The sequence below is a fragment of the Pristiophorus japonicus genome, chromosome 1 (assembly GCF_044704955.1).
Source record: "Pristiophorus japonicus isolate sPriJap1 chromosome 1, sPriJap1.hap1, whole genome shotgun sequence".
In the NCBI taxonomy this organism is placed as follows: Eukaryota; Metazoa; Chordata; class Chondrichthyes; family Pristiophoridae; genus Pristiophorus; species Pristiophorus japonicus.
Genome location: NC_091977.1, coordinates 306,903,829 through 306,930,897, shown reverse-complemented (window position 1 = coordinate 306,930,897; position 27,069 = coordinate 306,903,829). Strand labels below are relative to the sequence as shown.

General features: G+C 44.4%; 1 protein-coding gene across 1 annotated transcript in view; it reads right to left on the bottom strand.

Moving 5' to 3' along the window:
* Window positions 1-27,069, bottom strand: part of LOC139263576 (transient receptor potential channel pyrexia-like) — a 96,023-nt gene that overhangs the window by 6,081 nt on the left and 62,873 nt on the right. Inside the window, exons 11-18 of the mRNA XM_070879746.1 lie at window positions 25,306-25,334; window positions 22,381-22,472; window positions 21,339-21,453; window positions 12,084-12,254; window positions 11,435-11,505; window positions 10,133-10,300; window positions 6,986-7,104; window positions 1,023-1,221 (exon numbers count right to left, since the gene is read on the bottom strand). Coding sequence (XP_070735847.1) covers window positions 1,023-1,221; window positions 6,986-7,104; window positions 10,133-10,300; window positions 11,435-11,505; window positions 12,084-12,254; window positions 21,339-21,453; window positions 22,381-22,472; window positions 25,306-25,334 — 964 coding nt within the window. The remainder of the gene's footprint in view (window positions 1-1,022; window positions 1,222-6,985; window positions 7,105-10,132; window positions 10,301-11,434; window positions 11,506-12,083; window positions 12,255-21,338; window positions 21,454-22,380; window positions 22,473-25,305; window positions 25,335-27,069) is intronic.

Here is a 27,069-nt window from a genome sequence, read left to right as displayed (position 1 = left end):
GCTGACTTCCATTGGCTTCCGGTTAAGCAACGCCTCGATTTCAAAATTCTCATCCTTATTTTCTCATCCCTCCCTATCTCTATAATCTCCTCCAACCCCACAATCTCTTCCCCCCCCACAACCCCTGCAGCAGCCCCCCCCTCCCCGCCCAAGTTGTCTGCGCTCCTCTAATTCTGCCCTTTTGAGCATCCCTGATTATAATCGCTCAACCATTGGTGGCGTTGCCTTCAGTTGCCTAAGCCCCAAGCTCTGGAACTCCATGCCTAAATCTTTCCGCCTCTCTTTTCTCCTTTAAGATGCTCCTTAAAACATACCTCTTTGACCAAGCATCTGCGCTAATTTCTACTTATGCGGCTCGGTGTCAAATTTTTATCACATAATACTCCTGTGAAGCGCCTTGGGACGTTTCACTACATTAAAGGCGCTATATAAATACAAGTTGTTGTTGTTGTGTACAATGATGTTGGAGGTTCACTGTTGCACACTGTCCACCAGCTATTGTATCTGCTCATGGCAGAGTCAAAGAATGTGGCAGAGAACTAAGACAGGCCCATTAAGATGCCAAGCCTTTGTCTATACCTATGGCATATGGCATGGGTTTGCACCCTGAACAGATGTTTCTTATTCCTCTTCTGCCACCTCCACTTGTAAGTTGTGATTCACCCATTGCATCTTTTTCAACCTCACTCCCTGAACTCTCTAGGATATTAGTAAAAGTGCTGATGGCAGTGGACATACATTGGCGCAACCTGCTGTGATGTGCTTTTCCACTATGGGGGCACTAAAGCCTAGCCTGATGCTGTCCACGCTTGTTAGTCTATTAACATCCAACTAAAATCCATTGATGTGATCAGGAAACCTGGATGACATTCCCTCCTCTATCCTACAGAATCTGAGGCCTGTCATACCACCACCCTTGATCTAATTCCCTAACAGCAGCAAAACTGCACGCATTTATCCAATGACCCACCAAGAGAAGTCACATTATTTGTACGTGTTAAATATTTTTCATGAAGACTTACCTTTGGAACGTGTCTGAAAGCAGTGCTATGAGAAGATTGATACAAAGAATGCTCGAGACCCCAAGAAATGTTCCACAAAGAAAGTACGCCATTACTGGGTCCTTTGTGTACATATCTTCAAATCCATAATCATCAACGAGCGTAATACGAAAGACAGTGAACAGCATCTGGGGCACAGTTGTCATATTTGGTACTAGGCCTTGAAGCAAGGAAATGATGGAAGATAATAAATCATTGGGAAAAGATATACAAAGTGGCAAACACTGTAAGCAGTTAGTTATGTGTGTCTTCTATGATTGCTCATTTTCACAATTATAAAGGGCCAAAGATCCGATGGGCCCATTCCGCTGGCACAAGTGCAGTGGAATGGAACCCACGGCCATTCAATGTGAAAGCCACCGACTGTGTCTCGAATTCTGGGGGTGGGATCATTGGCATGGTCGGGGCAGGCGCATTGTACCTATAAGGGTGCATCAGTGGGGCTTCAACTCCGACTGAGGCCCAGAACATTGGACCAGCTCCGACAAAGCAGCTGAGGCCCAGGAAGGGCCTTCTACGAACAGAGCAGCGCCCCCTCAACTCTGTATCTCCTAAAGGAACAATCGGGCCATCCCTGCAAGGTAATCCATTCCCTCCAGGATTGCTACCACTCCCTCCAGCCAGTTGGCGTCTCCAATAAACACATAATGGAATCTACACCTGTTCTCAGCAGGCGTCGGTTCCATTGGGCCAATGAGATGGCGGAGTGGGGAAACCCTGGAACTCCCCGAGCCACGCCCCTTTGGTGCAGTGAGGGCCAGAAGTAGATCCAACCATAGGCCCCCCCCTCCCACCTCCCCAATCTACACAACCCCCACAACACTATCCTGCAGTTTCTGTTTATCCATGGGGAATGTGATGAAAGCATTTGCCATCAGTCACATGCTTAATGCGAGCATGAACTGCAGACTGACTGATGTTACTGATCTCCCTCGCTGCAGTCTGGAAGAAGCCAGAGACAAAGAAGTTCAGGGCTGCAGTGACCTCAACTGCAACAGGCAATGCTGCCCCTGGCTGTGACTGATGGTTATAGGTCTTGTTGCTGGAGGTGACACAGCACAGCCTCTCTCTCTCGAGATGCGCGGCCTACTTCTGCACTGCTCAGTTAAGTGTGGCTATGCTGTTCTGGATCTATACGTTCTGGATCTATACGTTCTGTTGGGAGGGTAGGAATCCCTGTGAGCATGGCTCCTTCTTTCTGGTCTGCTGACAGCTCTATTTTCTCCTTCTCTCTGTTGCTGCTGCTCCTCTTCCTCTAGCTCAAGTGGAATTGCCTGAAGGATCCCCATGTAGAAAAATCTGCATTAAGATTGCAGAAGGTTGTACAGCTATTCCAAGCACTTTAAAACGATCTAGGTGGCCCAAAAAACATTGTAAGCTAACAGCAAAATGTCTCTCAATGTTGGCAGCATTTTAAAGAAAAACAGGGTGACCAAGGCTGGGAACTCAACATCCAGGGGTATTCAATATTCAGGAAGAATAGACAGAAAGGAAAAGGAGGTGGGGTAGCGTTACTGGTTAAAAAGGAAATTAAAGCAATAGTAAGGAAGGACATTAGCTTGGATGATGTGGAATCTATATGGGTCGAGCTGCGAAACACCAAAGGGCAGAAAACGTTAGTGGGAGTTGTGTACAGACCACCAAATAGTAGTTGTGAAGTTGGGGATGGTATCAAACAGGAAATTAGGGATGCTTGCAATAAAGGTACAGCAGTTATCATGGGTGACTTTAATCTACATATAGATTGGGCTAACCAAACTGGTAGCAATACTGTGGGGGAGGAATTCCTGGAGTATATAAGGGATGGTATTCTAGACCAATATGTTGAGGAACCAACTGGAGAGCAGGCCATCCTAGACTGGGTCTTGTGTAATGAGAGAGGATTAATTAGCAATCTTGTCATGTGAGGCCCCTTGGGGAAGAGTGACCATAATATGGTAGAATTCTTTATTAAGATGGAGAGAGATACAGTTAATTCAGAGACTAGGGTCCTGAACTTAAAGAAAGGTAACTTAGATGGTATGAGACGTGAATTGGCTAGGATAAACTGGTGAATGATACTTAAAGGGTTGACGGTAGATAGGCAATGGCAGACATTTAAAGATCACATGGATGAACGACAACAATTGTACATCCCTGTCTGGCGTAAAAATAAAATGGGGAAGATGGCTCAACCGTGGCTAACAAGGGAAATTAGGGATAGTGTTAAATCCAAGAAAGAGGCATAAAAATTGGCCAGAAAAAGCAGCAAACCTGACGACTGGGAGAAATTTAGAATCCTGCAGAGGAGGTTTAATTAGGAGGGGGAAAATAAAGTATGAGAGTAAGCTTGCAGGGAACATAAAAACTGACTGCAAAAGCTTCTGTAGATATGTAAAGAGAAAAAGATTAGTGAAGACAAATGTAGGTCCCTTGCAGTCAGAATCAGGTGAATGCATAATGGGGAACAAAGAAATGGCAGACCAATTGAACAAATACTTTGGTTCTGTCTTCACTAAGGAAGACACAAATAACCTCCCGAAAATACTAGGGGATCTAGAGTCTAGCGAGAAGGAGGAACTGAGGGAACTGAGAGAAATCTTTATTAGTCAGGAAATGGTGTTAGGGAAATGGATGGGATTGAAGGCCGATAAATCCCTAGGGCCTGATAGTCTGCATCCCAGAGTACTTAAGGAAGTGGCCCTAGAAATATTAGATGCATTGGTGGTCATTCTCCAACATTCCATGGACTCTGGATCAGTTCCTATGGATTGGAGAGTAGCTAAATGTAACCCCACTTTTTAAAAAAGGAGGGAGAGAAAACACGCAATTATAGACCGGTTAGCCTGACATTGGTAGTGGGAAAAATGCTGGACTCAATTAATAAAGATGCAATAGCAGCGCATTTGGAAAGCAGTGACAGGATCGGTCCAAGTCAGCATGGATTTATGAAAGGAAAATCATGCTTGACAAATCTTCGAGAATCTTTTGAGGATGTAACTAGTAGAGTGGATAAGGGAGAACCAGTAGATGTGGTGTATTTGGACTTTCAAAAGGCTTTGACAAGGTCCCACAAAAGAGATTAGTGTGCAAAATTAAAGCAGATGGGATTGGGGGTAATGTATTGACATGGATAGAGAACTGGTTGGCAGACAGGAAGCAAAGAGTGGGAATAAACGGATCCTTTTCAGAATTGCAGGTAGTGACTAGTGGGGTACCGCAAGGTTCAGTGCTTGGATCCCTGCTATTTACAATATATATTAATGATTTAGATGAAAGAATTGAGTGTAATATCTCTAAGTTTGCAGATGACACTAAGCTGGGTGGCAGTGTGAGCTATGAGGAGGATGCTAAGAGGCTGCAAGGTGACTTGGACAGGTTAGGTGAGCGGGCAAATGCATGGCAGATGCAGTATAATGTGGATAAAGGTGAGGTTATCCACTTTGGTGGCAAAAACGTGAAGGCAGAATATTATCTGAATGGCGACAGATTAGGAAAAGGGGAGGTGCAACGAGACCTGGGTGTCATGGTAGATCAGTCATTGAAAGCTGGCATGCAGGTACAGCAGGCGGTGAAGGCGGCAAATGGCATGTTGGCCTTCATAGCTAGGGGATTTGGGGGATTTGAGTATAGGAGCAGGGAGGTTGTACAGGGCCTTGGTGAGGCTTCACCTGGAATATTGTGTTCAGTTTTGATCTCCTAATCTGAGGAAGGACATTCTTGCTATTGAGGGAGTGCAGCGAAGGTTCACCGGAATGGCAGGACTGACATATGAAGAAAGACTGCTCCGACTAGGCTTATATCCACTGGAATTTAGAAGAATGAGAAGGGATCTCATAGAAACATATAAAACTCTGACGGGATTGGACAGGTTAGATGCAGGAAGAATGTTCCCGATGTTGGGGAAGTCCAGAACCAGGGGTCACAGTCTAAAGGATAAGGGGTAAGCCATCTAGGACCGAGATGAGGAGAAACTTTTTCACCCAGAAAATGGTGAATCTGTGGAATTCTCTACCACAGAAAGTTGTTGAGTCCAGTTCGTCGGATGTATTCAAAAGGGAGTTAGATGTGGCCCTTGCGGCTAAAGGGATAGGGGGTATGGAGAGAGAGCAGGAGTGGAGTACTAAAGTTGCATGATCAGCCATGATCATATTGAATGGTGGTGCAGGCTTGAAGGGCCGAATGGCCTGCTCCTGCATCTATTTTCTATGTTTATATGTTTCTGTCCCTTTAAATAGTGGCTTAATGGCCGCCTCCTGACCTGTAGTGCTCCTGGCTTGTGGAAGTCGTGCTGGAGTGTTGTTTGACATGAAAATGGCTTCAGAGTCCCAAGAATGCCACTTTACCCCTTGGTTGAAGATTTTAATTAAGTGCAAGCCCATTTCTGGCAAGAGCTCTAGCCACTTATAATTGAGGTCTACCCATACATCAATACAAGCTAGTCACCAAGAAATCAAAAATAAATAAAAATAAAAGACTTTGGATTTCTATAGCGCCTTTCACGACCACTGGACATCTCAAAGCACTTTACAGCCAAAGAAGTTATTTTTGGAGTGTAGTCACTGTTGTAATGTAGGAAACACAGCAATCAATTTACACACAGCAAGCTACCACAAACAGCAATGTGATAATGACCAGATAATCTGTGTTTTTGTTATGTTAATTGATGGATATATATTGGCTGGTACATTGGGGATAACTCCCCTGCTCTTCTTTGAAATAGTGCCATGGGATCTTTTATGTACACTTGAGAGAGCAGATTTGGCCTTGGTTTAAAATCTCATCCGAAAGATGGCACCTCTGACAGTGCAGTGCTCCGCACTGAAGTGTCAGCCTAGATTTATTTTGAACCCACAACCTTCTAACTCAGAGGCGAGAGTGCTACCCACTGAGCCACAAGTGACACCAAGAAATCAAATAGGAATTCAGAGGGAACTTCTTTACCCAGAGAGTTGTGTGTAGAACTCACTACCACAGGGAGTGGTTGAATTGAATAGTATAGATGCATTTAAGGGGAGGCTAGATAAGCATGAGGGAAAAGGGAATAGAGGGTTATGCTGACAGAATTAGATGAGGATAGACAGGAGGAGGCTCAAGTGGAGCATCAACACAGGCATGGACGGGTAGGACCGAATGGCCCGTTTCTGTGCTGTATATCCTATGTAATCACGATGTAATCAAAATGAGCAGGCCTCCAGCGAAGTCTGCATTTTCCCCTCCCATCCCCCTCGCCCATTTTCATCTTGCTGCTGCCTGTTAACAGGCTTAAATGGGTGGTAGCAAGACAAAAAAAATGGTTCCAATAGGTCAAAGGTAACTTTGTACCACATTCCGAAGTTTTGATTCTGTTGCATTACTTCCATTAAGTTGGGTTGATGAAAGTTGTCTATTCTTACCATATTCTAGTCTTTGCACATTCTTCTGATCTCATTCTACAATCTGCTGTCATCATTCTTCTCCTGGAGTCAGTAGCATATTCAGAGTTTGAATCCTATCCTCCACCTGCACGTTAACTCAAATCGAACCATTTAGCTTTGTGTTGAACCCGGGAATATCAAATGAACCTTCCTTAATTTCCAAATTCTCCTGACATATAAAGCTGCTCTTGTCACTGCTGTTCTTTGGGACATCTTTCATACGTTTTGAATTACTTCCTACCTTCTGGATGAGTCATGATTCTATAATCCTTGTAACATAACTAGATTAGTGTTCTGGTGATAGGGTTGGAATTCCCCTTTTAACGAGAAATGGAACAGCGCTTGTTAATGGGCCACTAAACCGTGTTCACAGAAATTGCTTGTTTTACAGTCACGCCCTTCTGCAACCTCATCAGTAGTTTGATAATTATTGCGAAATAAAGGCATTTGTTAGTCTTTTGTTCAGAAACACTTTGTCTCAACAAAATGAGAAAATGCAATTTTCATCTAAAGACCTGCAAGACTTACCACCAAATATGATCCAAAACGCACATGCAAAAGGGATATAAAATTCTCCATAAAGAAAGAGGAACTTTAGGAGGTCAATGATAATCTTCCCAAGCATTACAATGAAAGGTCCCAGGGCCCTAAACAAGAAAATTAACAATGTTATACAAATAAGTAAGCAAATCTATGAGGTGTTACAGTTTGGTAGGATGAATAAGGAGGCCACATACTGCTTGGATAATAAGTCTAAATGGGGTAGAGGAGCAAAGGGACCTTGGGGTACAGATACACAAATCACTAAAAGTAGCGATGCAGGTTAATAAGGCCATAAAGAAAGTAAACCAATCACTGGGATTCATTTCGAGAAGGAAAGAATTGAAAAGCAGAGCAGTTATGTTAAACTTGCATCGAACTTTGGTTCGACTGCACTTATACACTTCTGGTCTCCATATTATAAAAAGGATATAGAGGCACTGGAAAAGGTGGAAAAAGGATTCACAAGGATGATACCAGAACTGAGAGGATACACTTATCTGGAAAGGCTGAACAGGATGGTGCTTTTTTCTCTAGAAAAGTGAAGGCTAAGGGGTGACCTAATAGTCTTTATTATGAAGGGGTGTGATTAAGGTAGACGTAGAGACGATCTTTCCACTTGTCCGGGAGACCAAAACTAGGGGTCATAAATATAAGATAGTGACTAATAACTTCAATCGGGAATTCAGGAGAAACTTCTTTACGCAAAGAGTGGTGAGAATGTGGAACTCACTACCACAGGGAGTAGTTGAGGCAAATAGCATAATGCATTTAAGGGGAAGCTAGATAAGCACATGTGGGAGAAAGGAATAGAAGGATATGCTGATACGGTTAGAGGACAAAGAGTGGGAGGAAGCTTATATGGAGCATAAACACAACATAGACCAGTTTGGGCTGAATGGCCTGTTTCTGTGCTGTAGACTTGATGGAACTTTATGTAAAAAAAACTTTTAAAGTAGCAATTCTTGATGTAACACAGCTTCTGTTGTCAAGAACAGTATTTGAGAAAAATGATATTTAGATAAAATATATACATTAAATCAGTGGATATTCTGTGGCATTACTCGCAACGAGTCACAGAATGTGGTGCTCTATAGTGGGCACGTCTCACAACATTGTCTCTTTATTTCTCAATTACTTGCACTAGAACACTGCTTAAATAAAGTTCGGCGTTTTTTCATCTAGATGGGCTGTTGTGTCTAAGCATGTCGGCCTTCTTCATCCTCTTTTCCTCATTGCTCTTTGACTTTTTTTTCCTCTCATGTCTCCCTTTCAACCGTTCATACTCCTCTCTCTCTCCCCTAGTTATCCACATAATATTTTTACCATCTTATTTTTCTGAAGGGTTCACGTTAACCTGGGCGGGGGGGAGGGGTTGGGGTCAGGATCCATGGAGAATGTAGAGAGAGTGGGAGGCTGCCCGGCTGCACCTCGCTATTCGGAAATTCGGGCAGCTCTTACATGGAACTGGCTGCAGGTTGGGTCTGGGTGGTGGAAAACGATCCCAGAGGGGGCCTCAAATGCTTCGGCAGCAGGATGGAGTTTTTTTTTATGGACCCAGAAGAAGCACTCCTATTTTTTGAGCAGCCTCCAATGGTCCCTTTAAGGATCACTGGTTAGGTTGTTTAAGATCTGGCACAACTAGGTGAAGCATGTATGGCACAAGCTCTGTCCATTTCTACCTGAATTTCGCATTCAGGAACCTACAAAAGGCATAGGACCTCGACTGGATATTTAAGGGCCCTAACACCTATTCCAGTCAGGCACCTGGACAATTCTAAGTCACCCGCGCTAACATAGCATCCCTTCATTCTAGATCGGCCGCGACAGATTGCAATGTCAACTTTGAAGGCCTGATGCCCATTATGCAGGCCGTAAATGTAACCTCTCCCCCATTCTGATTAACCCTAAGCAATGATACGAGAGATTAACACGTGTGTGTGTGTGTGTGTGTGTGTGTGTGTGTGTGTGTGTGTGTGTGCGTGCGTGCGTGTATACAGACACAAAAGCAAAATAGTGCAAATCGGAAATAAAAACAGAAAATGCTGGCAATGCTCAGCAGGTCAGGCAGCATCTGTGGAGAGAGAAACAGAGTTAACATTTCAGGTCAGTGAGCTTTCGTCAGAACTGTTGAAAGGTTATCAATCTGAAACATTAACTCATTTATATTCTGTAAGTATGACTGTATGTCAGCAAATGTGCTATATATATAAATTTAGTTACTAGTGGCATAATGACTTAATTTCATGAAGGTCAAAGATTACACAGAGAATATTTTCATTAGCAAATGGATGATGCTTTTCACACATTTTGATTGACGGGTCAGCAGTGACTAATCCTGGATCGGGCGTGCATGTGCTGTTGAAAACGGTGCTGCAAGCAGTCTGTCTTTTAAAGTCCACACTGAAATCTTCAACTGTAGTCTGGTCTCCAGCAGCACAACACAGAAAGCTTTAGGGATTATAGGGAAAAGAAACCAGTGTGTGGGGACTTTTTTTTTCGATCAACTAGCAAATTGCAAAAGAATATGAAGATATGCAAAACCAAAATATAGTAATTCCAGGGATTATATGTAAATAATAACAGATAATTAGTAAAGATCTTGTCTCTGCAAAAATAGGTATGTACACGTTAGGCCAATAAACAATATTTTCCTCGGTCTTGTTTTCCCTCTCTTTTTGTCTATTCTATTCAGCCTATTTGGAAGGCCTATTTTTTTTCCTAGATTTATTTGGTGGGCCTATGCTCTATGATGGGCCTGGGGCTGCAGCCCCATCCATCCCATGGTTAATCCGCCCCTGGAGAGGGAGGAAAGAGTGGTTAATGTAAAAAAACCAGCTTGGTAAGATCTCCTCATATCAGTGCTGCATGCTATCTGTGCAATGGATGTAGTTTAATGTTTTAGAGAATAGTAGTTACAAAATCAAGACGGAAAATTTCAGACGTGAATTTGAACAGTCAAACCCTCATGCTGGACTAAGATTTTTTTTTAAACTGAATGGGATGCAGAAGAGACTGTGATGTATAAAGTTCACCTGCGTTACCCTGTGCATCAGCTAACGTATGAAGGGCAGGGAAGAAAAGTAACGGCATCTTTTATTTGAGGGAAAAAAAACGTACAGGTGAGCTGCATACCTGATAGCGCGGACGTGTTTCATGACCCGAAGCCAAAGGAATATGATGGTCACAGCAAATAGTCGAATATGCGTAGTGTGAATCATTTCACTGTTCATTGACAGATCAGCCGCGTAAGTTGCTATCAGAGCAAAGAGCAGCAGATAAACCAGCCAGTCAAACAAATTCCTAGAAAAAAATGGCAACAATCGTGTCAATAATGTTAAGCATAAGCAAGTACAGATGGTGCTCAGAATTAGCATACTAACAGTGCCACAGAGAAGGGACAGCTTGAATCCTACTCTGTTTAGTTTTCAATCCAAATTATGTTAACCGGCCAGGTGCCAATCTGAGGGCAGCCTCGCCCAACAGAGAGGAGGGAAAATTGGAGAAGAAGAATTGCACCTGGGCAGTGTCTCTGCTCCTCATTAGCCAGTTACAGAAGGCATTGGCAGCAGCCACATACAACATGCTGCGCACCCACCCTTTGCTCCAGGTATCGGGCCAAGCAAAGGAAGAATAGGGGTTGAAAGTACAAATAAATGATCAATGTATCTGAACATCACTACTCCCATAAAAGCAACTGATTACTAACAACACTGAACACACAAAATAAAGGGAAAGGAAGAGCTTGGATTTATACAGCGCCTTTCACGACCTCAGGAGGATCCAAAGCCAATGAAGTACTTTTTGAAGCGTGGTCACTGTTGTAATTTAGAAAGCACAGCTGCCAACTTCTCTCGGTTTCCCTACTGTCATTGGTGCTCGGTCAAACCCATTCAACTAAATCAGTTCAACAATACAATACATCATTATAACTATGCCTTTACATTTTTAAACTCAACAAAGTTGAAAGTACAAATAATTGTTCAATGTGCCTATTTCATAAAAAAAGGATTTCTACATACTTGAGGTTGATTTTAACACTTCTCGCCTGGCAGAAACTGAGCAGGTAGGCTGGTCCCAACCATTTCCGGTATTAACCAGCAGAATTTTGCAGGCAGATGAGGTGCCTGCCTAAAGAAGGTGGGACCTTCATAAATTTATGCAAATTGGAGTTCTACTGTGGAATGTTCACAGTGCAAGCTCCAAGCATCTGCCCAATAAAATTGCAATCGGGGTCCTATGCATGTCATAGAGCCAGTGTAAACGGGGTGGTACGTCACCCATTGCCATTTTCAGGCCACTACTGCCCCATTTACACCAGGCCTTGGCCCTTAGTATCAGCCCATGGAAGATAATCAACAGTTGAGTGGGGACCACATATTAATATCCAGCTCATGCATATTGTACAACTAGAAGAGCTTTAATCAATAACGTTACCAAAAATCATTAAAATAGTGGGGGTGCAGGTCATCCAGGGCAGACAGCTGCTTCTTTAGATATGCCTCCTCCTGTCAGTAAAAGGAAAATTAGCACAGGATAATCAGTATCTTTAATTTAATACATTTAATTCTAGCATTAAGCATGAAATTATTAACAAATGATGCTTCAACGTGAAGTTGAGCAGCAAAATAACACATCTGTGAAAATAATGGCCCATGAGAATATCTGCTGATATATTAGATAACTGATCTAATTAAAAGCTTCTTTTAAACTTGTTGTTTATACACCCCAGGTCTATGATTATCATTTTCTTTATTCTTTTGGTCACACCTCACATGTAGGCAGAGGCGCCATTGAGGTCCTTTGCTGTGAAAGAAAAGTATCAAAGCCAATCAAAAGCACCAAGTCTTAAGATTTACATGATTGGTATGTCAAGGTCAAACAATAGATAGCTACCTCTGGAGCTCAATAGTACTGGGTTGAGTAAAATTGCCAATGGCATTGCAAGAGTTAAATAACATATTCAGTAATAACCTAACCTTTCTATTGCAAAGTAATTATTTAAAGGAAATTACAGGAAATTTATTTGTGGAGTTTATAGTTTAATACTTAAGAAGCTCTTTCCCATAGAAGATTCAGACAGTACCTCTGGCCATCGTGGGTGGCACAGATTGAGATCCTTCATTATTTCCTGGCTTCTCCACTCCTTCCAGTGAAAAAACTTTGTCTTTGAAGAATGGATTTCCATGAATTCCTCTACAATCTGATAGCCAGTGAGTCCAATTGCTATGACAGCAAAAAGAATTCTCCACCAGTCCTGTATTTGTACCATGTAAGAGAAAGAACCATCTTGAAAAGGAACAAGAGACTAACAATTTAGCATATATTATTCCTCAGCTACGATTTTCCACCCTGTATTTTTGTGGCTTCAGAATCCACACATTAAATGCAACACACGTTATATATATCGCTAATACTTCCTGCTACATGATGTGTCAAAGTATGCCAAACCTATTTCAGGACTGTGTAAACTCTGGTATTCACATCGACTCCTTCATCATTCATCCTATGCATTAGATAATCATCCCACAAATCCACACAACCTCCTATAAATGCTGTGAGCAATTTTCTGAAAATTTGAAGAATTACTGAGCCTGACCATTTGAAGGAACTGAATTAACATATATATTTAAAATGACATTTTCACTGAAGTGCACGAGGCTTACGATTACATCTTCCCCGTGGTCAATTAAACTCCCTCATATTTTTGGGTTCAACAGTCATCCCAACCAATTCTCCCAATGATATAATTAACACTCACGTTAAAAGCAACGTTGCAACATTGAAAAAAATAGGGATGCGGTGGTGGTGGGGGGTAAAGAATGTTGGAAGTTAATCAGAATTCTTTCTATATGCCTGATTTCAAAAAGTGTTATTAATGCTTTAACTTTTAGACTTCTGATTGAAACATCTTAGTGAAGGGCCAAGGCCCATTGTGCAGAGTAACACTGAAGTTGCAAAAAGCAGGAAAGAAAATGAGGTACGTCAGAAAGAAGTAAATTTGAAATTCATAAAAATCTAGTAATTTGTGGCCACCACCAGTGATGATCATGAAAAGTGCCGATTGTTATTAAAAACTCAACTGGTTCATTAATGTCCTTCAGGGAAGGAAATCTGCCAACCTTACCTAGTATGGCCTGCATGGAATCTTATTTCCACACTATGTGGTTGACTCTTAATGCCCTCTGAAAAGGCAACGCAAGTCCCTTAGTTGAAAAACTATCCTTATAGAAGGTGGCCCACCTTACAGAAGGTGGCTCAGGACAACTAGGGATGTGCAATAAACATCGCCCTTGCCAGTGTCACTCGCATACCAAGGACAGTTAAAAATATTATGCCAGGATTAGGTTTTAAAAGTCTGAAGATTGTAGAAGGAATAAAAGATTGAGGAGGAATTCCACAGTTTTTAAGTCTTGGGAAAGGGTTAATTAGAGTAGGAGGCTACAATGAGTCTTGAATTCAATACGGTGAGGATGCAGTAAGAAGGAAAAACCTACAGCATAACATATTTGGAGATCAAGAGGATAAGGTGTAAAATATAGGGATGCGTCTATTTGTACTAACTGAATTGCAGCTGTTTCTCTGATTGTCTCGCCATCATCAGATGACCTATTACTGATTGGTCCCCTTGGAGGATAAGCCACACCCTGAAGTTTTGCTGGAATGTGTGAAGGGAACCTCCCAGCCTAACTTTGCACATTGTAACATGATCCATTTTGACTTCAGAAGTCAGAAAGTATACATCCCTCCCCCAGCCAAAGTGCCTTACCCCAGCGCAAGTGCATCCCTCCCCCAGCCAAAGTGCCTTATCGCATAACCTTATCCCCCACCATATGAATTGTGTCATGTATGTAACACCACTGTATCACTGCACACACTTGACCTTGATGCACACCTTGACCACAAGAGGTGCACTTGTGGGAGACTGCCCTATACCTGGGCACCCAGGTATATAAAGGGAGGTCCCACGCAGGGTTAGGTTGTCTTAGTGCTGTAAATAAAGAGTTGAGGTCTGTGTGTGACCTTGTCCCCAGGATGTGCCTCGTGTGGTTTTATACTATTGAGTAAGGACTTTACAGTGGCGACGAGAAACGGGAATTCAAGACCCACGAGAATGGCCACTGGTAGCACAGAAGAAGAACGGTACTGTGTTGGGGAAGATTGGGACGATTTTGTTGAGAGGCTTCAGCAGAGTTTTGTTATGAAGGAATGGCTGGGGGATGCGGCAGTTGACAAGCGCAGGGCTCGCCTCTTGACCAGCTGCGGACCAAAGACTTACACACTTATGAAGGACTCACTGGCACCCGAAAAGCTGGCGGACAAAACCTTTGAGGAGCTCAGCAAGTTAATTGGGGAGCACCTCAAACCGGCGAGCAGCGTACACATGGCCCGACACAGATTCTACACCCACAGACGTCGTGAAGGATAGAGCATACCGGACTTTGTAGCGGACCTTCAGCATTTGGCCAGCCTCTGTAAGTTCACAGACGCCTGTGGGGAGGAGATGCTAAGGGACTTCTTTATCGAGGGCATCGGTCAGGCGGGAATTTTCTGTAAATTAATTGAGACCAAGGATTTGACCTTGGAAGCGGCGGCGTTGATGGCTCAAACTTTCATGGCGGGGGAGGAAGAGACGAAAATAATACACGTGCGCAATTCTGCCCCCAATACAGCGATGGATCAGGGAGTCAATATTATTAATGCGACTCAGAGCCCTGCAGGCAGGCAGGGGCAGTCCGACACCCCCCACATAGACTCCTGAGTAGGTCTTCCACAGAGACAATGGCAGGCTGAACGGACATTTACGCCATCACAATGGACAATGCGGCCCGGGATGGGGCCATTGACACCCACTAATAGGGTACTTAAGAGCAGTCAAAGGGACAGTCAGCGTGGAATGCCTAGCCATAGTCCTTTCATTCCCAACAATGGAAACTTTAACTCATGCTGGAGGTGTGGGGGAAAACACTCAGCCAGATGTTGCAGATTCCAACAGTTTGTCTGCAGGAACTGCAATCTCAGTGGCCACTTAGCTCGAATGTGCAGGAAGCCTGCAACCAGACTAATATATGAGGCGGATGAACCAGAAGAGGGTTCTTTGAGGCAGGATGACTTTTGGGGCAAATCGATGGACGCCGAGGTTCAGCGGGTCCATGTGGCGAATATTCAATTCATACACCAGAACGCCATCAATGATGATGAGGGTTTTACTAAACGGCATCCCATTACGCATGGAGCTGGACACAGGGGCCAGCCAATCACTCACGGGCGTTCAGCAATTCGAGAAACTATGGCCCATCAAAGCCAGTAGACCCAAACTAGAACGCATTGAGACACAATTACGGACGTACGTAAAGAAATTATTCCGGTGCTCGGCAGTGCAATGATGGCTGTCACACACAATGGGTTAGTGAATCGGCTGCCACTCTGGATTGTCCCGGGCAATGGTCCCGCACTGTTGGGGAGGAGCTGGCTAGTCGAGATGAACTGGAAATGGGGGGATGTTCACGCAATGTCGTCTGTGGAGCGAAGTTCGTGCTCACAAGTCCTACAACAATTCGATTCACTATTTCAACCTGGCGTCGGGACTTTCAAAGACACGAAAGTAGAGATACAAATCACCCCGAACACCAGGCCGGTGCACCACAAAGCCAGAGCGGTGCCGTAAGTGATGTGTGAAAGAAATCGAGAGCAAGTTGGACCATCTGTTGAGAGAGGGCATCATCTCGCCCGTTGAATTCAGCGACTGGGCGAGCCCCATCGTTCCTGTCCTAAAAGCGGATGGTTCTGCCAGGATCTGTGGCGACTACAAGGCCACCATCAATTGGGTGTCCCTACAAGATTAATACCCGCTCCCGAGAGCGGAGGACCTTTTCGCCACGCTGGCAGGCGGCAAGCTATTCACCAAGTTGGACCTCACGTCAGTCTATATGACTCAGGAACTGGCCGACGAATCTGAACTACTGACCACCATCACCACGCACAAGGGACTGTTCGTTTATAACAGGTGCCCGTTTGGCATTCGATCAGCGGTCGCGATTTTTCAAAGAAACATGGAAAACCTGCACAAGTCCATACCTGGAACAATTGTATTTCAGGACGACATCCTCATCACGGGTCGAGACACCGAGGAACACCTCCACAACCTGGAGGAGGTGCTACGCCGACTGGACCGGGTAAGCCTGCGACTCAAGAAGTCTAAATGTGTGTTTTTAGCTCCTGAGATTGAGTTTCTGGGCAGGAGGGTTGCTGCAGATAGGATTCGGCCCACCGAATCCAAAACAGAGGCAATTCGACGCACACCCAAGCCCTGCAACACATCGGAGTTGGGGGGACTGTCAGGAACGGGCTTTCGATCGGGCACGGAACTTTGTTCGAACAAATTGTTGACCCTGTACGACCCCTGTAAAAAATTGGTTCTGACCTGTGATGCATCGTCCTATGGGGTTGGGTGCTTGTTGCAGCAGGGCAATGCTGAGGGTCAGCTACAACCTGTGGCTTATGCCTCCAGGTCGCTCTCTCAAGCTGAACAGGGATATGGCATGGTTGAGAAAGAAGCGCTTGCATGTGTCTATGGTGTAAAAAAAATGCATCAGTACCTCTTTGGTAGGAAATTTGAATTAGAGACAGACCACAAGCCATTAACGTCCCTGTTTTCAGACAGCAAGGCTGTCAATGCCAATGCATCAGCTCGCATACAGCGATGGGCCCTCACGCTGGCTGCTTATGACTACACAATTCGGCACCGGCCCAGCACCGAAAATTGCGCTGACGCACTCAGCAGGCTTCCGCTGGCCATCACTGAGGGGGCAGCGGAGCAAAATGCTGAGCTGGTCATGGCTGTCGATGCCTTCGACAGCACAGGCTCCCCCATCACAGCCCGCCAGATCAAAAATCTGGACAAACAGAGATCCCTTCCTATCCCTGATTAAGAAATGTGTTCTGACTGGGGATTGGGCGCCCGCACATGGAGCATGCCCTGAGGAGGTCAGACTCTTCCACAGGCGGATGGATGAGCTCTCCATCCAAGCCGACTGCCTACTATGGGGCAGCCGGATAGTTATGCCCCAGAAGGGGAGGGAGGCATTCATCAGGGAACTCCACAGCGAGCACCCAGGCATCGTACTGATGAAGGCCATTGCCTGGTCACACGTTTGGTGGCCTGGGATTGATTTAGGCCTGGAACACTGTGTGTGCAGATGCACGACCTGTGCTCAGCTGGATAATGCCCCCAGGGAGGCCCCGCTCAGCCCATGGCCCTGGCCCACCAGGCCATGGTCACGCATTCATGTAGACTACGCGGGCCCGTTCATGGGAAAGATGGTTCTCATCGTGGTGGATGCATACTTGAAATGGATCGAGTGCATCATTTTGAATCCATGCACGACATCCACCACCGTGGAAAGCCTGCGTGCGATCTTCGCAACCCATGGCTTGCTGGACATCCTGGTTAGTGATAATGGCCCATGTAATAGCATCAACCACGTCAGGACTGTGCCGTTCAAGCCGGCCTCCAATGGCCAGGTGGAACGTGCGGTCCAAATCATTAAGCAAGGTATGCTCAGGATTCAAGAACCCTCCCTACAATGCCGCCTATCGCATCTCCTGCTGGCCGAGAGATCCCGACCGCACTCGCTCACGGGGGTCCCGCCCGCAGAGCTACTAATGAAACAGACACTCAAAACTCGGTTGTCCCTCATTCACCCAGTCCTGACCGACATTGTTGAGGGCAAGCGCCAGTCCCAAAACGAGTACCATGACCGCAATTCAAGGGGGAGGTGTATAAAAATAAATGATCCTGTATTCGTCCTCAATCACGCCATGGGGCCCAAATGGCTTGAGGGTACTGTAATTGACAAAGAGGGGAATAGGGTCATTGTGGTAAAACTCAACAATGGTCAGATATGCCGCAAGCATCTGGACCAAGTAAAAAAAGGTTCAGCACCGACACGGAGGAACCTGAAGAAGACCACGAGTTGGAACTCACCACACCACCAGTGAATGAGCAACAAGAGCAATCAGCAGAATGCACAGTCCCTGCAGTCAGCCCGGACAGGCCGGAATCACCACAGGTGACAGACACTCACGTCAGTGTCCAACAACCGGAGCCCCAACTGCGGCGCTCCACGGGGGAGCGCAGACCACCTGAAAGAGTAAACTTATGATCCCAATAAGACTTTTGGGGGGGGGGGGGAGGTGATGTCATGTATGTAACACCACTGTATCACTGCACACACTTGACCTTGATGCACACCTTGACCACAAGAGGTACACTTGTGGGAGACTGCCCTATACCTGGGCACCCAAGTATATAAAGGGAGATCCCACGCAGGGTTAGGTTGTCTTAGTGCTGTTAATAAAGAGTTGAGGTCTGTGTGTGACCTTGTCCCCAGGATGTGTCTCGTGTGGTTTTATACTATTGAGTAAGGACTTTATAGATTGTTAACAGGTTTAATTGGGTATGAAGAGAATAGTGACAGTGTCGTGACTCCTGGATTTCATCCATTCCAATGATGTCCCTTGTAGGGGGTTGCAAGAACGTGGTGTGTCTTCCCGGAGTTCCCTCTCTCTCCTCCTTCCCTCCCGCCCCCCACCCCCAAGGCTCTCTCTCCCTCTCCCCCAGTCTCTCTCCCTCTCCCCACCACCAGTCTCTCTCTCCCTCTCTCTCTCTCTGCTCCCCCCCGTCTCTCTCTCTCTCTCCCTCCGACCTCCCCCCCCGTCTCTCTCTATCTCTCTTCCCACCCCCGCAGTCTCTCTCTCCACACTGCCGCACCCCCCTCCCCCCCATCGCCAGTCTCTCTCTCTTTCTTTTCAGTCTCTCTCTTCACCCAGCCTCTCTCTCCCACTCCCCCAGTCTTCACCCCCCCCAGTCTCTCCCTCTCTTTCTCCACCCCCAGTCTCTCTCTCCACACACACCCCCCCCAACGCCAGTCTCTCTCTCTTCCTCCCCCCAGTCTCTCTCTTCACCTCCCCCCCAGTCTCTCTTCCCCCAGCCTCTCTCTCCCACTCCCCCAGTCTCTCTCTCTCCACCCTCAGTCTCTCTCTCCAGCCCCCCAACCAGTCTCTCTCTCCCACCCATCCCGCCAGTCTCTTTCTCTTAACCCCCCCAGCCGCTTCCCCAGCCTCTATCTCCCTCTCACCCAGTCTCTCCCTCCCTCTCTCTCCCTCCTCAGTCTCTCTCTCTTCCCCCACCCCCAGTCTCTCTCTCTCTCTCCCCCCTCCCCACCCCCAGTCTATCTATCTCTCTCTCTCTCTCTCTCCACCCCACTCCCACACCACCCCCTACACCACCACCCCCCCCCCCACCCCCACGTCTCTCTCTCTTCCACTCCTCTCTCGGCCGACCGCAGGTCCTTTTGGGTCCAGATGGATCGGAGGCTCGGAGCTGCAGTGGAGGCAACGAGGGGCTGGGATTGCTTGGCAGCGGCCAGCTTCTTTACATATCCACAACGTGGAGCGGGGCTGCTCGGAGGCAACGTGGTCGACTGGTCAGAGGATGGATCGGCACTGCGGATGGGCACATGTGCAGAAAAGGGTTAGTGTAAACTGTTGGGGGGTGGGGGGCGGAGTCGGAGACTATTTGTCCTAACTCTCGCTTCTGTGCATGCGTCAGGAGATGCATGCACAGAAGGGAAACTTAATACAAATAGCTACTCTGAAAATACAGGCAGAAAAGAAAGGTTGCAATGGATAGAGGGAATGATTGGAAAGGTAAGAGAGGAATGCTTATCAGTTGACAAGCTATTTCTTGTATCCTGCCCAGGCATGCAAAAGACATGTTAGAACATTTCTCCCCTGATATGGGAGTTGTTATGTATGTAAACCTGTAAATACCATGTCTAACCACCAGAGGATTTACTCCCTGGAGTCCTAAGGGATCCCACAATCCCTTAGGAGCACCTGTATATAAGGAGGGCTCACAGGCTGGAGAGGCACTCTAAGATCTGTAATAAAGGACTATGGTCACACTTTACTTTGAGCTTGCAGTATCTGGTCTGACTCTTTATTCAAGACATAACAGGAGTAATATTTAAATCTTGGACAGACTTGGATGCAAAAGAAGTATTTAGTTGCAAAAGAGGAACGAGCTTTTTTTTTTTTAAAACAAAAAATAGACGTGAGAGTTCCATTTGAGATCAGAGAAGTGAATGAAGCAAAGAATACCACTGAAAAGAAAAACTAAGGGTGGCACCATAAAAGACATGGCAGCTGTTGTTTGAATTTGCAAAAGACATAAAAGAACTGTCTGTTTGAAGAATAGAAAAAGACAGGTGTACCATTTTGTTATTAAAGGGCATAGGTAATTGATGTAATGATCCAGCCACTGCACTTCAGAAACAATGAAAATTGTTTGCACTGAAGGCAAACAATCTGAAGAAGGTGGATGAATGTACAATGAGTTAATTAGCAAATAAGTTGATAGGGTTAGATCATGAATGGAGAAGGTTATTGATTGGGAGAAGGAACAGAGTGGAATGGAGAGCAGAGCCCTGGGAACCAAATTAGTTGAAGCAAATGGAGTCAGGATAATCCATCAACTACAGCACAGATATTGAAGAGGAATCTAGCTAGCCATGAACATAAGACCATGATATAATTTTGTTTGTATACACTAAGTGAAACCAGAAGTTTGTCATACTATACGTATATGCAATCTAAAAGTTAATGGGGTTGATTTCAACTCCCTCCGCCTGACTGGAAGGGGGCAGCAGGGCCCCAAAATTCATGGTAAGAAAATACACTTACCGCCCCATTCTTGCCTGACACCATTTACCCGAGGGCCTCCACAGCAGCTTAATTGTAATATGGTATTCGGGGTCTTATGACGTACGTAGGATCCCAAAGCAATTTTGAAGATTTGGGCAGAGCATGAAGGCTGCACATGGTCCTCCTCTGGTACCACCGCTGAATACCCCTCTGATGGTCAGGAGGAACATGAATGTTTCTCCTGGCCTCATAAAAAAATCTTCTGACCAGCTGCTGGCCTGCCATGTCCACCTCCACCCCACCCCCCCACCCCACCCACCATTGAGACTACAACCCCCACCCTCTAATCACCTCGAAGATAACATTTCTGGCTTGGCTCCATGTTGGAACCGCTAAAATGCCCACTGCCCCCAAACTGGCCAGCTACCTGTGAATTCCAGAACAGCACTGGCAGTTCACCAGCAATATTGAAATGAGGTCCGGCCCTCAAAATAGCTCCGGGCTCTTGGCAAGGACAGTGAACAAGCCGGGCAAGCGCTTCTCCCACTGCCCACCAAAAGTAAATTCGACCCTAGTTTCTTTTTACACATATAATTTGATATATTTTGAGTTGAAGTAGAAATACTGTACTTACACCAGGTAGTTCATAATTTAATTGTTTGGCATTTGACAGCGATGAACTAAGTCCCAAAAAAGTCCAAAAAATAATGAAGAGGATATTTAAGGACAACATAATCGCTACGCCTCTCCTAAATAAAAGCAAAACAAATTGTGAGCTTACTCTTATGCTCAGAAAACTAAGAAGTTTAATCACATAATTAAGCTGATATAGAAACATTACCCGTACAACAACAGCTTGCATTTATATAGCGCCTTCAACGTTCAAATGTCCCCAGGTGCTTTACAGGATTAATCAGACAAAAATTGACACCGATCCAAAGGAGATATTAGGTAGGTTTTAAAGATTGTCTTAAAAGGAGGAGAGAGATGGAAAGGTGGAGAAGTTTTGGAAGTGAATGCCAGAGCTTAGGGCCTACACAGCTGAAGGCACGGCCGCCAATGGTGGGATGAAAGAAGTGAGGGGGATGGTTAAGAGACCAGGATTGGAGGAACGCAGAATTCTTGGAGAGTTGTAGGGCTGGAGGAGATTAAAGAGATAGGGAGGGGTGAGGCCATGGAGAGATTTGAACACAAGGATGAGAATTTTTTTTAAATCAAAGTGTTTGGGGACCGGGAGCCAATGTAGGTCAGCGAGCACAGAGATGATGGGCGAACAGTACTTGGTGTGAGTTAGGAGATAAGCAGCAGAGTTTTGGATGAGTTTAAGTTTAGGAAGGGTGGAAAATGGAAGTCCTGCCAGGAGAGCATTGGAATAGTTGAGTTTAGAGGTAACAAAGGCATGGATGAGGGTTTCAGGAGCAGATGAGCTGAGACGGGGTAGAATCGGGCGATGTTACGGAGGTGCAAGAAGACAGTCTTGGTGATGGAGAGGCTATGGAGTTGGAAACTTAGCTCAGGGTCAAATAGGATGCCAAGGTTGCAAACAGTCTGGTTCAGCCTGAGACAGTGGCCAGGATGGGGGATGAAATCAATGGCTTGGGAACAGAGTTTGTGACATGGACCAAAGACAATGGCTTCAGTCTTCCCAATGATTAATTGGAGAAAATTACACTTACTTTCCAAAGTGTTTCCATTTAATTTTAATTAATTTCTGCACGACAGGATGCATGATGAGGTCCAGCTGTCGATATTGAACAATCACTTCAAGCTGAATCATATTTGTAGGCAAACAGAGAGAAGCATTTTAGTGACTAAAGAATGGCATAGCCTCAGACTTACTTAGTTTTTGATTGCTGAGTGTTAAAGATACTCTCAGAAGGTATTAATATATTAACAATCCACTATATGGTGATTTCACAATTGTAATGTAATTTAATTGAATTTACAATATGCGAACATAAAAAAGACACAATTATATATCAGAAAAAATAATTTTGTGTTTTGCTGCGTTTTTAAACAAAATCATAACCAGAAAAATGACAATGAAATATTGACACCATTGTGCCATATTTTCAAATATAGTTTGTTTCAAGCCCTGTGACTTGTCAGATACCATTGTATCATGTGCACTCACCAATTTGTGTTGTGCACTGCATAACAATGTTGCAAGCTGTATCCAGCACCTGAAACCGTATAACTGCAAGTATCTTGTGGATGTTGAGCAATTTCTTTTTTAATAAAGAAGCCTTGTTAGACGAACCAATGGCCATTGTGAAGGTCGGGACCAAGGTTAAAACAAATTAGGAGACGAGACAGGATAAATAAAGAACTAGTGGCTAGGTGATGACAAATTTGGGTTTCAGATACTGTAGAAGGGAAGACTCAATGAGCACAGTTTAGTGGTCCCAGCAGAGAATGAATTGTGGAAGAGACTGTGAATGGTACCTTGATTCAACACAATGAGCATGTAGAAGGGTGGAAGAGTATGCAAGACAGTACATGTGGAGCTAAGGAAGAACAAGATAGGGAGGAGATTTCAGAAGAGCAATGGTTATAGCAGTATCCATACAAAGACAAGAAAGACTGTGACAGAGAGAACAATGTGAAAAATTGGAAGCCAGAGGCTATCTATAAGAAACTTTTTCTGGTAACACGTCAAGGAGTGTGAGAAAATGGTTTGAAGAACCTCCAAATATATGGGAGCAGTATTCAAGTCTTGGATGGCTTCGTAGAAAGTAAAGAATTGTTGAGGGCAACAGAATTGTTTGGCATTAAAGAGGAAACCAAACTCTTTGGAAGCATAAAAGGAAAATTCTCTTGTAGTTGTAGTTCACTGCCTTCCCATTCCCCAAATGAGAGGGCAGATTACGTCAATAATACTCTATAACCAGCCACAGGAGATGCACAATAACAGCGTTTACGATGCATGCATGTGATGTCCTCAGCACCAGTGCAAAGCAGTTTCAACTTCACACCAACAATAAACTTGCGTAGTGTGAATCGAACATCAAGACCCGCACTGGCTCCGAAACAAAGTAGAGTGAGACTACATCTTCCATGGATTCTCACTCAGCTTCGTTCCAGTATCAGGTTGCAATAACACTATAACTGTACTGAAGTTACATCATCATCATAGGCAGTCCCTTGGAATCGAGGAAGACTTCCTTCCACTCTTAACATGAGTCCTTAGGTGGCTGAACAGTCCCTGTCACAGGTGGGACAGATAGTCGTTGAGGGAAGGGGTGGGTGGGACAGGTTTGCCGCATGTTCTTTCCGCTGCCTGCGCTTGGTTTCTGCATGCTCTCGACGATGAGACCCAGTGAGGATGTTGCACTTTATCAGGGAGGCTTTGGGGGTGCTCTTGTAATGCTTCCATTGCCCACCTTTGGCTCATTTACAGTAGTAATATGACTGCCTCCAAGGACTCATCCATCAGCTTCCATCTCTTACCATGAGAAAGTGTTTTACCTCCATTTGGTGCCTGACCCTGATGACCCAGCTAAGAACATAAATTGCTATTATACCACTCTGGAATGTTGTATTATTATTGCGCTTTCAACTGAATTACATAGAATTGCATAAAATATACAGCACAGAAACTGGCCATTGAGCCCAACTAGTCTGTGCTGGTGTTTATGCGCCACATGAATCTCCTCCCATTCCATTTACCTCACCTCAGCCTTTCACCATATCTTTCTATTCCCTTTTCTTTCGTACTCATCTAGTTTCCTTTTGAAAGCATCTAAGCCATTTGCCTTAACCGCTTCCTGTGGTAGTGAGTTCCACATTCTAATCTATTTAATAAATTTGAAAAATCAGTTCAGATATTGAATGCTGAAATGTTATTTGTAGGAGGTTCTGTTTATTAGTTTTTAAAAATACACAATAAAGTTTGTTTACACAAACTAGTTCATAAGTTTAAAAAATCTTACTCGTGCAAAAATTATTTCCTGTGAACACAGCAACATTTTCTAGCCACAACTACATTTTCTCTCAAGCATGATGGCCTTATCATAGTACAACAACAACAACTTGTATTTATATAGTGCCTTAATGTAGTAAAACTTCCCAAGGCACTTCACAGGAGCTGTCTCCAGTTGGTGACCTTTGCTTTGCAAGAATAAATAAATAAAACAATAGTCTTTTAAAAGAAATTCATTTGATGCAGAAAAATAAAGTGCGACATTAAAATTTGATGACTACATTTCAACTATTCCACTTGTATTAATTTTTGGCAGCATTCTGGGACTCATTATTTTGTTCACCATCTATTGTTCATTCTATCTCTGAAGAACCAGCTTGCATTTGACCTCTGAATACTACCCAGATTAAAGAGCACGCACTTCTAATTTAAATATGCAAGAGAACTTCAATGCACTCATTCAATAATCCCAGTGAAAACATAAAAGAGGCAGCATTAGGATCAGGTCCAGTAAAGATCTTGGACTATTCTTAGCTCATAGGTATGAGCTAGTGATTGATTGTTAGACTCGAGAAGCCTCATGTAACAATCAATCTGTGCTCAAACCATTCAGTGAGAACAGAGGCTTTTCCCAGAATCTTGGCATAACACTAGTTATCAAAACTGAGGTAATACTTACTAAGGACTTGGCGCGACTGTTATTGGTCTCTATTTCAAAGGAGATTTTGAAAAAAATCACAGCGTTACTGAATATCAAGTGCAATTTTCGTGATCTATACAAGTTACTACAGTATTCGATTAAGTTGCAAGTGCAGCATCTGGCCATCATTCTTTACCTCCACCATAAACCATCTCTGCTAAGCAAGGGTTTCAGTTCATTTATAATAAATTTATGAATTCCAAGCTTGTCACTTCTTTTCGCTACTCAGTATGGTGCTTCACTGCATTATGACTTCAAAGAGAATCCAAGCTAAAAGCTGGTGTTTTTTAAATGATGCCCTTGCAAAGTGAGTTTTGCAGAGTAATTCCAGTGACATCCCAGAGTGTATACACTGTGGTGTAATAGTGACAGGATTTGCCATGAAGAGAACCACATTCAGAAAGAAAGAATCTAGAAAATGTGATCATTCTGAAGGCTCATAGGACTGTGCACCTGCCAGTATATTTTCAAACCCGAGTGGAAAGGCAAAGTTAATGACACTGATATTCTACAGGGTGGAGGAGGGCAATCCAGTGTAAGTGCTAGGATCTGTCCATAATACTGGAAATCTGTCCGGAGTATTGGTTTTATTCCTGAACTTACCTAGTTTGTGAGAAAGGAAAAGGCCTGTGAGTAGGTGGCCTTTTGGAAAAATATAGCTGGAGCACTTCTGGGGCTAAAGAGCTTGGAAGTGCTGGGTGAAGTTTGCTGCGCCCTCCCCACTCTTGCGTCCTAGAGGATGCCCCTAATGCCAGGGGTCACTTATAATATATAACAAAACATTTTCAGCCCCTTAACATGACTGGTCTCCCAGGTGAGATACATGTCCACCCCTGTCAGTGAGGTACACCTAGGCTCACCAGGCACACATGAATTCACCCTACATCGGGTCACGACTGAGGGTCAAGGTGCAGGAATACCCACTTTGGAAGTCTGTGCTCTTGGTCCCACCCACTTACATCAATGGCCTGGTAAAGAAGGGCAGAGGTCATGTCCCCACAGGATCATTCTGGAGACTGAGCCCAGTGCCCGGGACCCGATGTATTATGGCTTCTGTGAAGTTACGGCAGGAATTCACTGGAACGGTTGTAGAATTTTGGGACTAATATGAATTGTCTTGGTGATCGATATCAAGTTGTAATATAAATATTACCAACACTAACTTCATTATGGTCACAGCTAATAACAAATAGCAGCTTTGCTATCATTTACGCATCTCTCATTTTTCTGATTCCTGCTCGCTTATTTCATTTTTGCTGCCAATACTCCAGACTAATTTTAGGTATTGTATTTTGAGGCAGATTAGAACTGACACAGAAACATCCGTTTTCGGAACTCCTTTCAGAGGCCGTTAGATGCATATTTCCCAACTTGCAGTCAGCTGGTATCTGGGACACCAGCCTGATGAGTCAGAACAAACCTGATCAGCAAACATTACAACAACCACCTTTCAAATTCAAATGAATTATTTTACCTTCTCAAGAGATTTCGAATATTGAAATCTGTGTATTGGAAAAAGTGTAGCTATATTGCAAAATACATTTTTCTATTAAATGTCACTTTCTAGATTAATATTTATATTATCATAACTTCTAAGTTGCTATTATTCGTCAGGACACATAATGCCTGCTGCATTCTTGCAGTTCTGAACCATTTTCTGTTTTAATCCTTGACAGTTTAATCTGCTCCTCTCCTGCAGGTGCTAATACTTTACTATGCTCCAGTTCCTTAGGTGCCAGATAA